The 13351-nt window shown below is 40.2% G+C and overlaps 1 protein-coding gene across 2 annotated transcripts; it reads left to right on the top strand.

Annotated features, from left to right (window-relative positions):
- Window positions 1–802: 802 nt before the first annotated feature.
- lhx4 (LIM homeobox 4) lies at window positions 803–12701 on the top strand. Of its 2 annotated transcripts, XM_005800530.2 has the most exons (6): window positions 803–1065; window positions 4384–4555; window positions 6201–6403; window positions 6934–7088; window positions 7883–8054; window positions 9706–12701. In XM_005800530.2, exons 1-6 carry the CDS (start codon window positions 987–989, stop codon window positions 10092–10094), a joined length of 1170 nt encoding a protein of 389 aa, XP_005800587.1. In that variant the 5' UTR covers window positions 803–986; the 3' UTR covers window positions 10095–12701. The 2 variants fall into 2 exon arrangements, with proteins under 2 accessions (XP_005800587.1, XP_023194935.1); XM_023339167.1 differs by lacking the exon at window positions 4384–4555.
- The last annotated feature ends 650 nt before the right edge of the window (window positions 12702–13351 follow it).

The raw sequence follows: 13351 nt of genomic DNA, 5'->3' as shown, positions 1-13351 counted from the left end.
TGGGCTCCTTGCCAGCATGGAGCCCCGGTGAGAAATACGTTCACAAAGTTCTACACATCCTCAGAAAAACAGTTTGAATATTATTCCCACAGAGTCGTCATCTAAAACTGATTTTTAAAAATATCCTGCTTGTTGTTGGAGCTGGGAAACACTTTTATCCACATTTTAGATGTTTACATATCACCAAATAATAGCTGTGGGTTTGCAATGAAAAATAATTATATAAAAAGGATAAAAGACAATGGAGAAATGGTCAAAAGACCTGCACTGACAGTATGAAAAGTAGATGTTTCGCGCCGTGGGGCGCCAAATTAAATTCTGCATACGGCGTTGTAAAACCCTGGGTCGGCTCTGAATATTTCTGCAACAACAACAACAAAAAAAACAAAGCTCGTTTGTTCTCATAAATTTTCTTAAATGAGGTTTAATTTAAGCAAGCCAAACTGATGCTCGTTTGTCTTGCTGGGTTCTCCTCTTCAGGAGCTCCTGCTGGCCCGGGGCCCCTCAGAGAGTCACTGCAGTGAGCTATTTATGGTCTCCACAGGAGCAAGGTTCCGCCTCTCCGGAGACATTTTCATATACCATCTTAAACGCCCCTCTTCCTCTCTACTCCTGTCGAGGATGCTATCCACCGCTGCTGTGGCGGGGGCGAAGGGGAGGGAAGGGGGGAGAACTCTCCACCTGCGCTCCTATTGGCTCCCGGTGAGCCTGTGCCGCGTTGACGTCAGAGCCCCGCCGCCCCTGCGGCGCTGAATGGACCGAGCAGCCTGTCTGCTCCATACTCCAAAACAGCTCGGCACGGCGCGGCTCGGGGCGGCTCGGGCATCACCCTGGGAATAGAGAAATACCTGGAAACGAAGGTTTGAGCGGAAACAGGCCTCAACAACAGCTTCGTATTTTTGAGGGGGGTTTTTTTTGCACACAGGCGAGGACGGGGGGAGTGCGCCCACCGCGTTGCGGGTGTATGTACGTGCGTTTGGATCACGATGATGCAAAGTGCGGCGGTTCTACCGACAGAGAGTCCTGTAAAGAGTTTACCGGAGATTCTCGGTGTACCACTGCAGCGTAAGACATTGTTTGTTTTTTTTCCCCCATCCTCTCGTCTTTTTCTGTCGATTGCCAGTCCGGGAACAGGTTGGTGACCGCAACCACTGCTGCGGGGTCGGCCGTAAGGAGAGGGGGGCTTACTTACAGCCAGAGAAGGAGAGGAGACTGAAGCCCTCACAGGCCAGTGATGTGTCATGCTGCTGCTTATAAAACAAGCTGCCAAAGTACTTAGATGAAATCAAGTCACGGTCAAGAGATGAACACCCCGTTCATCTCTGCAGCTGTTCGAACTGTTTTCTGCAGAAGGTGTCAATGCAGTTTCAAGCTTCCTTAAACGTTTTTAATACTTTCTGTTCTGAAGCAGCGGTTTGGTGTCAGCGCGCTGCATCCTCAGTGCAGAGCTGCTGGATTCACACTGAGCCTCCCAGCTGTTAATTTGTAAACGAGCCTGCATGGTCAAGAGATCAGACGCGGTTGTCAACGTCGCCCGTCAGACAAACGCGCGCTGGCTTTGACTGGCATCGGTTACCGAGCCTAATAAAAGCCTCGGACGTCTTATTCCAAAAGGGCCGGCACCAGAACGGACATTTGCAGGCGATAATTATCAACGAAATCTCGCAGCATTTCCTGGACCTCGGCGTCAAAGGCGAGAAATATCTTACATCTGTTCGCTCGTTAATCTGTGCCGGGGCCTTTCATAATCTGATCGTGTAAAGATTGAAGTGCGACCGGATCCGTTTCTGCTCTGACCTAATTATTCAGGATCGAGTTAGGAAAATGTACAGATGGAGCAGGGGGCTAATAGGCAACCCCCACATCCACCCACCCAAGAAGAAGAAGAAGAAAATATATATATATATAATGATAACCCTGTAAGGGTGAGATAATTACTGCAACTTAATTAATATAGTTTCAAAACATTATAAGATAAAATGCTCAAAACGAAAACTCTCTATCTATCTATCTATCTATCTATCTATCTATCTATCTATCTATCTATCTATCTATCTATCTATCTATCTATCTATCTATCTATCTATCTATCTATCTATCTATCTATCTATCTATCTATCTATCTATCTATCTATCTATCTATCTATCTATCTATCTATCTATCTATCTATCTATCTATCTATCTATCTATCTATCTATCTATCTATCTATCTATCTATCTATCTATCTATCTATCTATCTATCTATCTATCTATCTATCTATCTATCTATCTATCTATCTATCTATCTATCTATCTATCTATCTATCTATCTATCTATCTGTCTGTCTGTCTGTCTGTCTGTCTATCTGTCTGTCTGCTCTTTAATTTTATGAATTGATACAGATTAACAGATTGGATAAAGATCCTGCCACTCAGCCTCCTGCAGCGCCAGGATTCATCATGGATCTAAACCTGGATTATTTCAGGAACCAAAGCAGCCGCTCTAAGCATTTCATATCAGGAAAAAGGGATATGAAATCCCTTTTCAGTGTTGTAGGGAACACTACAACACTCTTAGGTTGTAGTGTTAACTACACATTTGGTAATTATAAGTTATTTACTTAGTGAGGTGAAAGGTTGGAAGCATCAGTCTTACTCTGGAAATGTGTTTTAAATTCCTTTTTTAAAAAGATTTTTGAAGTTCTGAAGAGAAGAAAGCGACACAACAAAAACAGAGTCTGGCTGCATTGAGAACCACTCCTCTCTTCTACCTACACACACTTTAAATGTTTTTATTTTCATTAAAAAAATATTCTGGGTTAGGGTTAAGGCCAGTCCCAATTATTTCTGCTAAGGGAACAATGTTTGCATCTACAATATTCCAGGTTTTCAGGATTCAAGCTGAGTTTTTAACAATAAAATCCAATCTATGATTCTATTTCTTACCTTTAAAAAATTACGAGTGGTTCAGAATGGCGATCTGACTTTTTTTTCAGATCTGATTTTTGCAAAAAAAAAAAAAAAAAAAAAAAAAAAAATCATACATTTTTATTATATTATTGTATTTAGTTATTATTTTTGCAAGCATGCTTCTCTCGCAGCACCTGCATTTGCAGAATGCAGAATAACATCTATGTTTTTGTTATAGGGAGATTTTTACAGCGTGCAGATGTGATTTGTCTCGACAGAAAATAGTCCCGCTGCGTGGGTTCAGACTCCTGCTCATTTTTCTACTCACTTTCACCTCAAACTGTCACCGTTGTCTTCAATGGAAATCATGCAGATGTGTAACAAAAACAAAAACGCTTCGATCAATGTTGTTCTTTTTTATGTCTTTATGTTTGTAGACATTCACAACAACAACAACGTCAACCTTACTTTTCATGGAAAGATTATTTTTTATTTAGTTAAAAAAAAAAAAAAAAAAAAAAGAAGGCCTGCATGCACAGACGGAACGACGCAAAAATACGTCAAATGCGTGGCTTTGACTCTGTTTTTAAAATAAATTAAAAATCGTTCAGTTGTGCTTTGGAAATAAATTCATAAAGGTCTTGTGTGTCTGAATGGACACCGTGTGTACTGCTGCAGATTTAGTTTTCAAAATTATATATATATAAAACAAATCTGAATCTAATCGCGCCTTGATCTTGATTTATGTCAGGACGCCGTCTCACCTAGAGACACTGGTTGTCACCACGCTTTCCATAAAATCATTCAGGGATTAATTAAGATCGAGATGGAAGAGGCAAACCAGATTAAGACGGAGAAAATCAATACGTCGTCAGAAAGAAAAAAAAAAGCATTTTTTGCTCTGCAGGCGAATACCTCTGAGATCAGCACCTTGGACAGAGACGGTAATACGTACCGAGCGCACACGGTTTTATGTAAAGACATTTATATTCTAGTACAATTGTATCTGAAAAACAGGCAACATTTGCTATGTGAGGATTGATTTTCCTTAAAAACGAGAAAGTACCATAATACCAGAGCAAGAAGGTGAAAATAGGATCAGGAAACGCGACAAACCTCAGAATGAGTGAAAATCCTGAATGAACAAACCTCCAACACATTTCAACAACATATGACAACCTAATAATTTATATCATGAAAATGCTTATTCCCCCCCCCCCCTCGGTCTAATTTATTACAATTTTAGCATTTTTAACGGAGGGAACTCTTGGTTGATTTTGACAAGGGATTTATTTAGAAAGTTTAATTATAAATTCCTCACCGCTGAAATTCTGCACACAATCTACTAAGACAATGTGAGAAGAAAAGAAAATCCTCTCCTTCGAAACGACTTCCTATAAATACAGCGAATCTCTCTGGTGATGTTGGACCTTTGCCTGCCTTGCGCCGGTGGCTGAGTGTGACCTGGCCTTCTCGTTGTTTCTCCTGGCAGAGATCCCTCAGTGTGCAGGCTGCAGTCAGCACATCCTGGATAAGTTCATCCTGAAGGTGCTGGACAGACACTGGCACTCCAAGTGCCTCAAGTGCGCAGACTGCCAGACCCCGCTGGCGGATAAATGTTTCTCCCGGGCAGGCAGCGTCTACTGCAAGGAGGACTTTTTCAAGTCAGTGCGCCTTTCTCTTTTCTTCTTTTCGTTGTTTTCTTGTTATTTTTTTAATGAGCATAATCACTGGTTTGTGTTTTATTTTGAGTCGCAAAGATTGCAGCTTTTCTATGGGGGACTATTTAATGCATCAAAACTGCTAAAAGTGCCCAAAATTCAGAAATAATGCTTAGAATCGCTCATGTAGCTAGTTATAGGTTTATGTATAGCATACATATTGGTGCAGATTAGACATGAACCGGTACAAAAAAAAAATTATCATGAAGTTTATTTTATTCTTAGCAAGACAGCTGAATGCATCCATACCAGAGCTACATTTTTATAACATTAGAGTTATTATTACAAAATAATAATCGTTTTTAAAGCAATTGCTCTATTTTTTTTATGTGATACACAAATTTAAGCCAAAATATATCATAAACTGATGCCAAACTTAATAGGTTTTGAATGCTTATTGTATGAAATATACCTGCCGTCATTCTGCTCTTTATAGAGTAACGTAGGTCCAACATGCTGGTATTATCTGGTTAATTAGTGGAAATGTCGGGTTGTGACTTTAATCAGCGAAATCATTGGCGTCTTTTTAGTTTCCATATCATGTTTGACTAGAAATATTTTGAAACAGCTGATTTTCTGTCTTTTTTTTGTAGGGGGCAGGAAAGTGTAATGGGTCTCTTTCAGCCATCTGACTGGCAGTGTGTAGCAACATGTGGGGGAGGGGGCAGAGGGAGAAAATCCTTTTTTTCTGATGTTTCATTGAAAGGATTTTAATCTGTCAGAACAGTCTGATGGAAGAAAGTTTTGAAAGTTTATTTTAAAGCGGTGGTAAACCTTCACACTGGTTCCCTGCCTGCTTGGTGAAGATGCTATTTATAACATCTGTGATTTCCACACCCATAGATTAACTTGGCTCTGATTATAAATCCCTATATTTCACTATCTTTTTCTTTCTTTCTTTTTTTTTTTTTTGCCGTTTTGCTTCTTTCTTTTAATGATTGGATTTCAGAAGCATTACAGAAGAAAATTGAGTTTGACTTTCATCCAAAACAGGATCAGCAGATCTGGGCTTTTTACTAAATCACGTTTGAAAGGTTTTAATGCTCAAAGCTTGAACGAGACCCCCGAGGAGCTCTGGAGTCTAACTGGTTGCTAACTGTATTAGCTGACCCAGGGGGCCCTGTGAGGGGGACGTTGGCATGTTCAAAACTCTTCAAACATGGAACAGCACACATGTGGTTTTTCTGGTTAGCGACTCGAAGGCTTCACTTTCCTTTTTATTTTTGATTGGGTGCTTTCCTGATTTAGAGCTTCTCCTCTCCTCAGTCAGTGTTTTACTGGTTCTCCTCAGGGTGGGTTTACTGTGCTGACTTTATCAACAAGCTCTGTTTAATGTCGGTACTTTAGCTGCAAAAATACAAGCATGCCAACACACAAGCAGATATGCAAACCTGATGCATTCCACTGAATGCGTCAGTCAGGCTTGCTGTTAGCAGAAATGCACTGCAGATCTCGTTACCTTTTGCGTTTAACAGCAAGGACTTCATATGTTGCAATCTCTGTTACATATTTCAGTTTGACAACATATTTTATGGAAGTTTCGCCGTCTGCATCACCATCACCACCTCTGCTTCATGTTTCCCTTCAGGCGTTTTGGAACAAAATGTGCGTCGTGCCAGCAGGGCATCCCTCCGACGCAGGTGGTGCGGAAGGCGCAGGACTTTGTGTATCACCTGCACTGCTTCGCCTGCATCATGTGCAGCAGACAGCTGGCCACCGGCGACGAGTTTTACCTCATGGAGGACGGGAGGCTGGTGTGCAAGGTGGATTATGAGACCGCCAAACAGAACGGTAGGTGTGCTCACTGTCAAGGCGGAACGAGAAGAAAGGGTGAACATGTACTTCCAGTGATATAAAATGATTGTTGCAAATGTCCATCTATTTGCTTCGCCGCTGAAAGGCTCTGACCTAACTGGGCCGCATCAGAATTGCAGAAGAGCGTGATAGATCAAGCTGTATGCACCTCTCAGCGAGGCGAAATAACTTCTGACTGTGGATCGTTGGTGTTTGTCATCTGGGTGTGTGTGCTGTTTCTGTCCCTCCCTCTCCGCTGAGATTTCCATGCGTCTCTGATTGATTATGTAAAGTGAACCGATGCTCTTATATGGTGCGGCTCCAATAACTCCTCTCCTCTGGCAAAGGGTAGATTTATGTCCTCTGCTGTGGGAGTGGGACAGATGCACAAGGACAATAATACACTGCCCTGCATAACTATTCGCTTCATTTAAAACACACACACACACACGCACACACACACACCCCACACACACACATAAATATATGCAGAGGGATGCCACTCATATTTGCACCTGTGTTTACAGATGATTCAGAGGGTGGAACCAAACGACCAAGGACCACCATCACCGCCAAGCAGCTGGAGACCCTCAAAAGTGCCTACAAAAACTCGCCAAAGCCAGCCCGCCACGTCAGAGAGCAGCTGTCCTCTGAGACAGGCCTGGACATGAGGGTGGTGCAGGTAGAGCATTCATTTTTTTAAAATGTATTTTTAGAAAATTGACCTGGAAAATGAGTACACTCCAATTTGACTGTGATTGAGTGAATTCCTCTGTCATAGGACATAAATACTTGTCTCTCTGATCATCTGTAGTAATTTAAACAATGTCATTATGACTGGGAAAGTCTGTAGTTTTATCATCAGGACTTAAAATCATGTTTGCTTTATGTGATTAGAAGCTCCTAGGTATTTTAGCAAATCTCTGCTTCTTGATCACGCTGAGATAAAACACAGTTATTATTGTGTTTTATCATTCTGTATTTTGCACTGACATTGTTTTATTGCTTTTGATCCCATCTTTAAAAAAATAAGTAAATAATTATTTAGCTATGTACTGTATGTGCAGAATTTTTAATTAATTAAAATGTATAAATTTATTTATAAATGTATTTATAATTTTTTTAATTTTTAGTTAATGTTCTAAATTAATAAACATATTCTTATTTTTCAATTATATAGTTTTTATTGCAGCAAAATATTTGATCATAACAAATATTGGTAAAAATCAGTTATAAGTTATTATTATTTATAAAAATTTTATTGGTGCTATAAATTGCATGCCAAGCAGTTGGAGAGGTCAAATATTCCATCATATTTACATAAAAAATTAACTTCCTTGCTTTATCAAATGTTTAATGCCAAACTAAAAATTTCAAACAAGGTTAAAAAAAAAAAAAAAAAAGGAAAATATGATGGCAAAATTATTTGCTTTGATTTGTCTTTTTAAAGATGAATATTATGGTTTGACCCGGCAGGTTTGGTTCCAGAACCGGCGAGCAAAGGAGAAGCGTCTAAAGAAAGATGCCGGTCGCCACCGTTGGACTCAGTTCTATAAAAGTGTCAAACGCAGCAGAGGAGGAACCAAAGTGGAGAAGGAGAGCTCGGCTGATGATGCAGGGCTCAGCGACAGCGAACTGAGCTTCAGAGGTATTTTTTTTTCCAGGTCATTTGGTCCCAGAAAGGGAATTAGCAGACATATTGCTGCTAATAGGATTACGGCAGCATTCAAAATGGTAAATCACATGAGAGCTGCAGATACCAACACGTCTTTGTGGCTTTTCATTTGCCTGCTTGTGTTTCCTGTTGGAGTGTGCCACTTTGAGGCAAATCTAAAATGTCATACCTGTTTCGGTTTTCCTCTGTGGCCGCTGATGCCTCCTGCCTCTGTTTGTTTGTGTGATGGAGCTTATTGGAAACGAGCAACGACTCCTTAGTGGGATGCAAATGGAGTTTTAGGCATCTTTCTGTTATTAAATATTCACAGCACCCCTTCCCCCCCTTTCCCTTTCTGGATAATTGTAAAAGTCTCCGAACCAATTTGAAAAAGAATGCTGTTTTTATGAGAAATGAAAACATGGTGACAGAAACTCTATAAAGCATTTGAGGCTTTTATTCAATTAGAGAGAAAGTACTTTTAGGCTTTGTTGTTACTGAAGCCACACAGAGGATCGATTGCAGATGTAAACACATATTTTGTACTGGAGTTATTGACCAGCACACAGACAGATATGAATTTCGGGTTTAGCATGTGTGTCATACTATATAGAAGATCAGTATCCACACATTTTACTTGATATGAGTCAAGAGCTTCTGCAGTCTTCAATGAATGCTAAAAAGCTAAGTTTTTAATCTTTTAAGTTTCTTTCAGAGAAACCCAAAGCCTCCCCACTTCACATGCAGTCTTTCCTATAAACACTCATATCACTTGAATTTTTTTTCACTTTGTCATGTTGCAACCACAAAATTCAATCTGTTTTACAATACACAAAAAACACTGCACAGTGCACAGTTCCTGAGGTGGAAGGAAAACAATGCATTGTTTGATTTTTTATTTTGTCCACAAATAAAAATCAGAAACATTTGGTGTGGATTTGTATTGACCCTCCATTTTTCTAATAGCTCAAGATAAAATCCCATTCAACTAATAGGATATTCCCACAAATAATATCCCAAACTTTGACAGTCTCACAAAGCTCCATTCAATCAATCACCTTAAAAAGGAGAGAGGGTGATGGAAGACTAGCATCGATCACGCTAGTGGCAGCATCATGCTGTGGGCCTGTTTTCTTTGAGAAGAATAGAAAAGCTGGTCACAGTTTATCGGCATCATTCTGGAGAAAACCTGTTCACCTTACATGGACCCTGATACACAGTCAGATCTATAACAGAACAATTTACATACAGACTGGCCCAGTCAAAGCCCAGATCTAAATACAATTAAGAATATATGGTAAGGATTGTTCATGCTGAGTTATTTGGATGGGAAAATTGTTCAGCCAAGCTCCAAAACGACTGACCCAAAATAATTGCAATTATGTTTGGTTGTTTCTCCAAACTTTTTAACCTGGGAGACGTTCAGAACCATTTTTATAAACACTTCAAAGTTGTACACCACTTTGGGGTTCTCTGTGATGTAAAAAGCCTTTAAAACAGATTCCCGCTGCAAAAATAAACGTTCAAGTTGTTTGAATACTTAAGGAAACGACTGTGTCTTACTTAAAGCTCAATTAAACCTATTAAAAAAGAGAAATCTCCTGTATTATTTCTTACTGATCTTCTTTTCTGATCTCCTCTCTAGACGACCAAGTCTTGTCTGACCTCAGCCACGCGAACGGCCTTTACGGGAGCGTGGGAGACATGACCAACAGCGCTGTCCTGAACGGCGGCTTCTCTGTCGACGCGGCGGGACAGCCCTACCAAGACATCCGGCCAGGGAGCCCCTATGGTCTACCGCAGTCACCTTCCTCCATCACCTCCCTGCCCGGCCACACACCTCTCCTCAACAACCTGACCTTTAACATGGACAGTCTGGTGGCGCAGGGGGGGCCAGGCGGAGTGGGACAGGCTCTGAGGGCCATGGCGGGGGGCCCCACCTCAGACCTCTCCACGGGGAGCAGTACGGGATACCCTGACTTCCCCACCAGCCCGGCTTCCTGGCTAGATGAGATGGACCATTCCCAGTTTTGAGCCTCCAGCTCAGCAGAAGAACCACTATGAGGATTTATCAAAAGGACACGACAGATGTTTTTTTTTTTTTTTTTACATTTCTTTACTTCACTCTGCAAGACTGCTGTGCTTTGTGTTGCTCGGTGGAGAGGAAAAGCTTGACTGGAGTCCGAACAGTGAGATAACAACCAGGTTGGAAGATGCAGACTGAACTTAAGCAGTAAAGCAACACCTGAATGTTCAATCTCAACACTGCATCATCACAATTTTTTATTTTTTAATTATTGCCTGTTTTTATTTTGTTCAATCGCTACAAAGGAGACTAAACTTCACAAACACTGGTGGACTGTGCTCAAACACACAGGTCAGGGCCGTCATTTGTACCGGGCCCAGAAGGCAGCTGCATGCTTCTGATTCACAATGAGTTGAACTGCTGGCCGGCCGTACCGGAGCCTTCACATTGGCATTGCACTTTACTCTCCTCTTCTTTTTCTACGTGAACGGACAGGAGTGCAGAGGAGAGAGACGTATGCACAAGGCAAACAGTGTTTCACTCGGAGAAAAACTTACAAGAGCAGTGGCACAAGCGTGAATCTAGAAACATGCTCATGTTTTTTTTTTGTTTAGCTTTTTTATGTGTTACCGACAAAGTGTTTTGAGAAATGGTCTGATCTGCTGATCTGTGCATCCAGAAATTGTTTTAATGAGGGTGTTTTGAGACAAAGCGGTCATATTTACAGAATTTAATCTGAGCAAAAGACGCTTCAGAGAAGAAATCCGTTAGTATTAAACCCTTTTTCACACGAGGAGCCAAAACTTTCAGTATAGATCATATTTCTGCATTAATTTATTCTTCAGATGCAAAAATATAAAACATGTTGTTTCTGTAATAAATAAAAACATCAATAAGTATTAAAAGAAACAAAGAAACGGCCCTTTGTGTTTGCTCTCTTCAGTCAGATCCAGCCTTCTCCTGATAATCTTCTCAGCCAGCAGCAGCCTCAGCTTTGCCTGCTGTCAACCTACTTCCCCCAACTCCAGATGTGATGTCGGCCCTTTGTACCAGAGGGATTAACACAGTCTGCCACATTCAGAGCTGATAATTCAGCATCTGAGCTGGATCGGCTGCAGAGATCAGTCACCGTCAGCTCCAGCTTCACAAATTATTTGCTACAAGAAGAATATCTCAAAAGTAAATCCCCCGTGAGCTTCATTTAAGTTGTAAAATTAACCAACAGTTTCATGCTTGTGTAGGAAAATGCATCCTCCCAGATCTCATCTCTGCTCCTGTCTCTGATTTGAGGACAAACCGGTCGATGTGAGCACTTCTTTGGAGAAAACAAAATGTCAAGTCTTCTTTTTTTTTTTTTCCATATTTCACCTCAAGGCAAATCAAATAACAGGCAGTGACACAATTACAGATTACAGCCCACAAATTACGATGTGTTTACGTCTTAAAATCACAATACTTTTAACATGTGAGTGAAATGGACAAGTCAAAAGAGGGGAAAAAGTTCTGCCTTTAAAATGGATCTTTATTTCTTAAAGTGCTTATTTATGCAGAATTTATTTGAACTGTTTTTAAATAAAGGTTTTTGATTATTATTAAGATGTTATTTTAAAACATCATGAGTTAGAAAAGTGAAAAATGCATTTCAGTAATGCCAGGTAATTCCAATTAGTTTATGCCATGTAAATAAAAAGCATAATCCCTCCTACTAGACGTGGGTCACAGCTTTGTTCCCTGCACAAACCAGTGGATATGCAGTAAATGCTGCTCACAGCTGAATTACAAAGTAATTTGTTGGCTGAAATCTGGGATTTTAGAGGAAAACAACACAGAAAACCCATCATTGAAGCAGTTTTGTTCAGTCGGTTTTGCCTCAGAAGTTTGCATCTTATTGTTGTAAATTTTGTACAGTTTGAAAACGTGTAGATTGTCTTGTTTCATGAGCGCTATTTATTATTATGATTATTATGATTATTATTATTATATTATTATTATTATTATTATTGCCATGTGTCTTTGAAAAAGATGTAAAAGAGAGCACTGAATCTATTCATTTATGCCTTCTGTGTAATGGTATGAACCGTGTAAAGTTAAATCTATATGGGGAAAATAAAGCTGAATTGTCTTTGGTTACCCCTCGAGTGAGTTTTTCTTTATTTTTCACAGTGCTGGCTTGCAGTGATGAATGCGAGAGCTAAGATTGCCAGGCGAGCTTTATTTATGACGCATTTAAAGAAAAATACATCCTGTTGGTGTTTTTATTATTTTTGCCTTATCGAAACGCTCTTCGAGCCAGTTAACCCACAAATTCATTTACCCATTGAGAGCATTTACCACACACTTAGGCCTCTATTCAATTGTGGAGATCCATTTAGTACCTCCAACAGGCACTGGTCAGTCATTTAACAGTGATCGATGCTGTTTTCCTCTCTCGCTCTCCGAGAGTGGGGGTGACAAGAAAGATGCATGAAAAGAAACTATATGGGAGGACAGAGGGGAGGGGAATAAAACATGCACACAAACAGATGCCTTGCTGGCTGCTTCTCTGATCCTATCAGTGCTGAGGAGACACTGGAGCAGATTGCAGCACAGTCAAATCTACCCTTAATCCCTAGACTGTTAACTAATCGTAGAGTGATTTGTGAAATATGGCCAAACATGCATTGTAGTCAGTCAAAGAGAACGTGTCTCTTATGAGAGTAAGACAGGATTTTAAATACATTGTGCATTAAAGCAGTGTTGATTTTAAGCCATCACGCTTTGAGGATTTTCTCAAAGCTGACTAAAATAATTTCCTTTTGTGGCACATTGTTAGAGATGAAGATATTTCTTCTTGTTTTTCTGGATCTCTGAGTCAGGAATCAAACCCCAGACATTTGTGTCAAGGACTAATAGTCTGTAAACGAGGCTCCTGCTCTATAGACATGAAACTATCTCTAAGGTCTTCACTAGTGTCTCACATCTTTTGTCTCCCCTTGTGATGCGACACAACTACTTAAAAGATTTATAATTATGTAGTACTTTGGAAAGGTATTCATACCTTTTTCACATTTTCTTATATTACAACCAAGAACTTCAATGTATCTTATAAGGATCTGACATGATTTTAAAAGATTTTCACAAATACTATTCTTGAGAAGGTCAGCTCATCAAGAGGTCAACCCCCAGAAGAACGCTGGCTAAGAAACAGAATGTCTCAGTATGAATACAGCTGTTCTGTGAAGGCCTAAGAGAACAAACTGCATCATCACAGCAGACAGGCAAAAAA

This window comes from Xiphophorus maculatus, chromosome 9 (genome assembly GCF_002775205.1).
Source record: "Xiphophorus maculatus strain JP 163 A chromosome 9, X_maculatus-5.0-male, whole genome shotgun sequence".
Taxonomy (NCBI): Eukaryota; Metazoa; Chordata; class Actinopteri; order Cyprinodontiformes; family Poeciliidae; genus Xiphophorus; species Xiphophorus maculatus.
The sequence above is the reverse complement of the archived record's forward strand: the minus strand, read 5'-3'. Positions and strand labels throughout refer to the sequence as shown.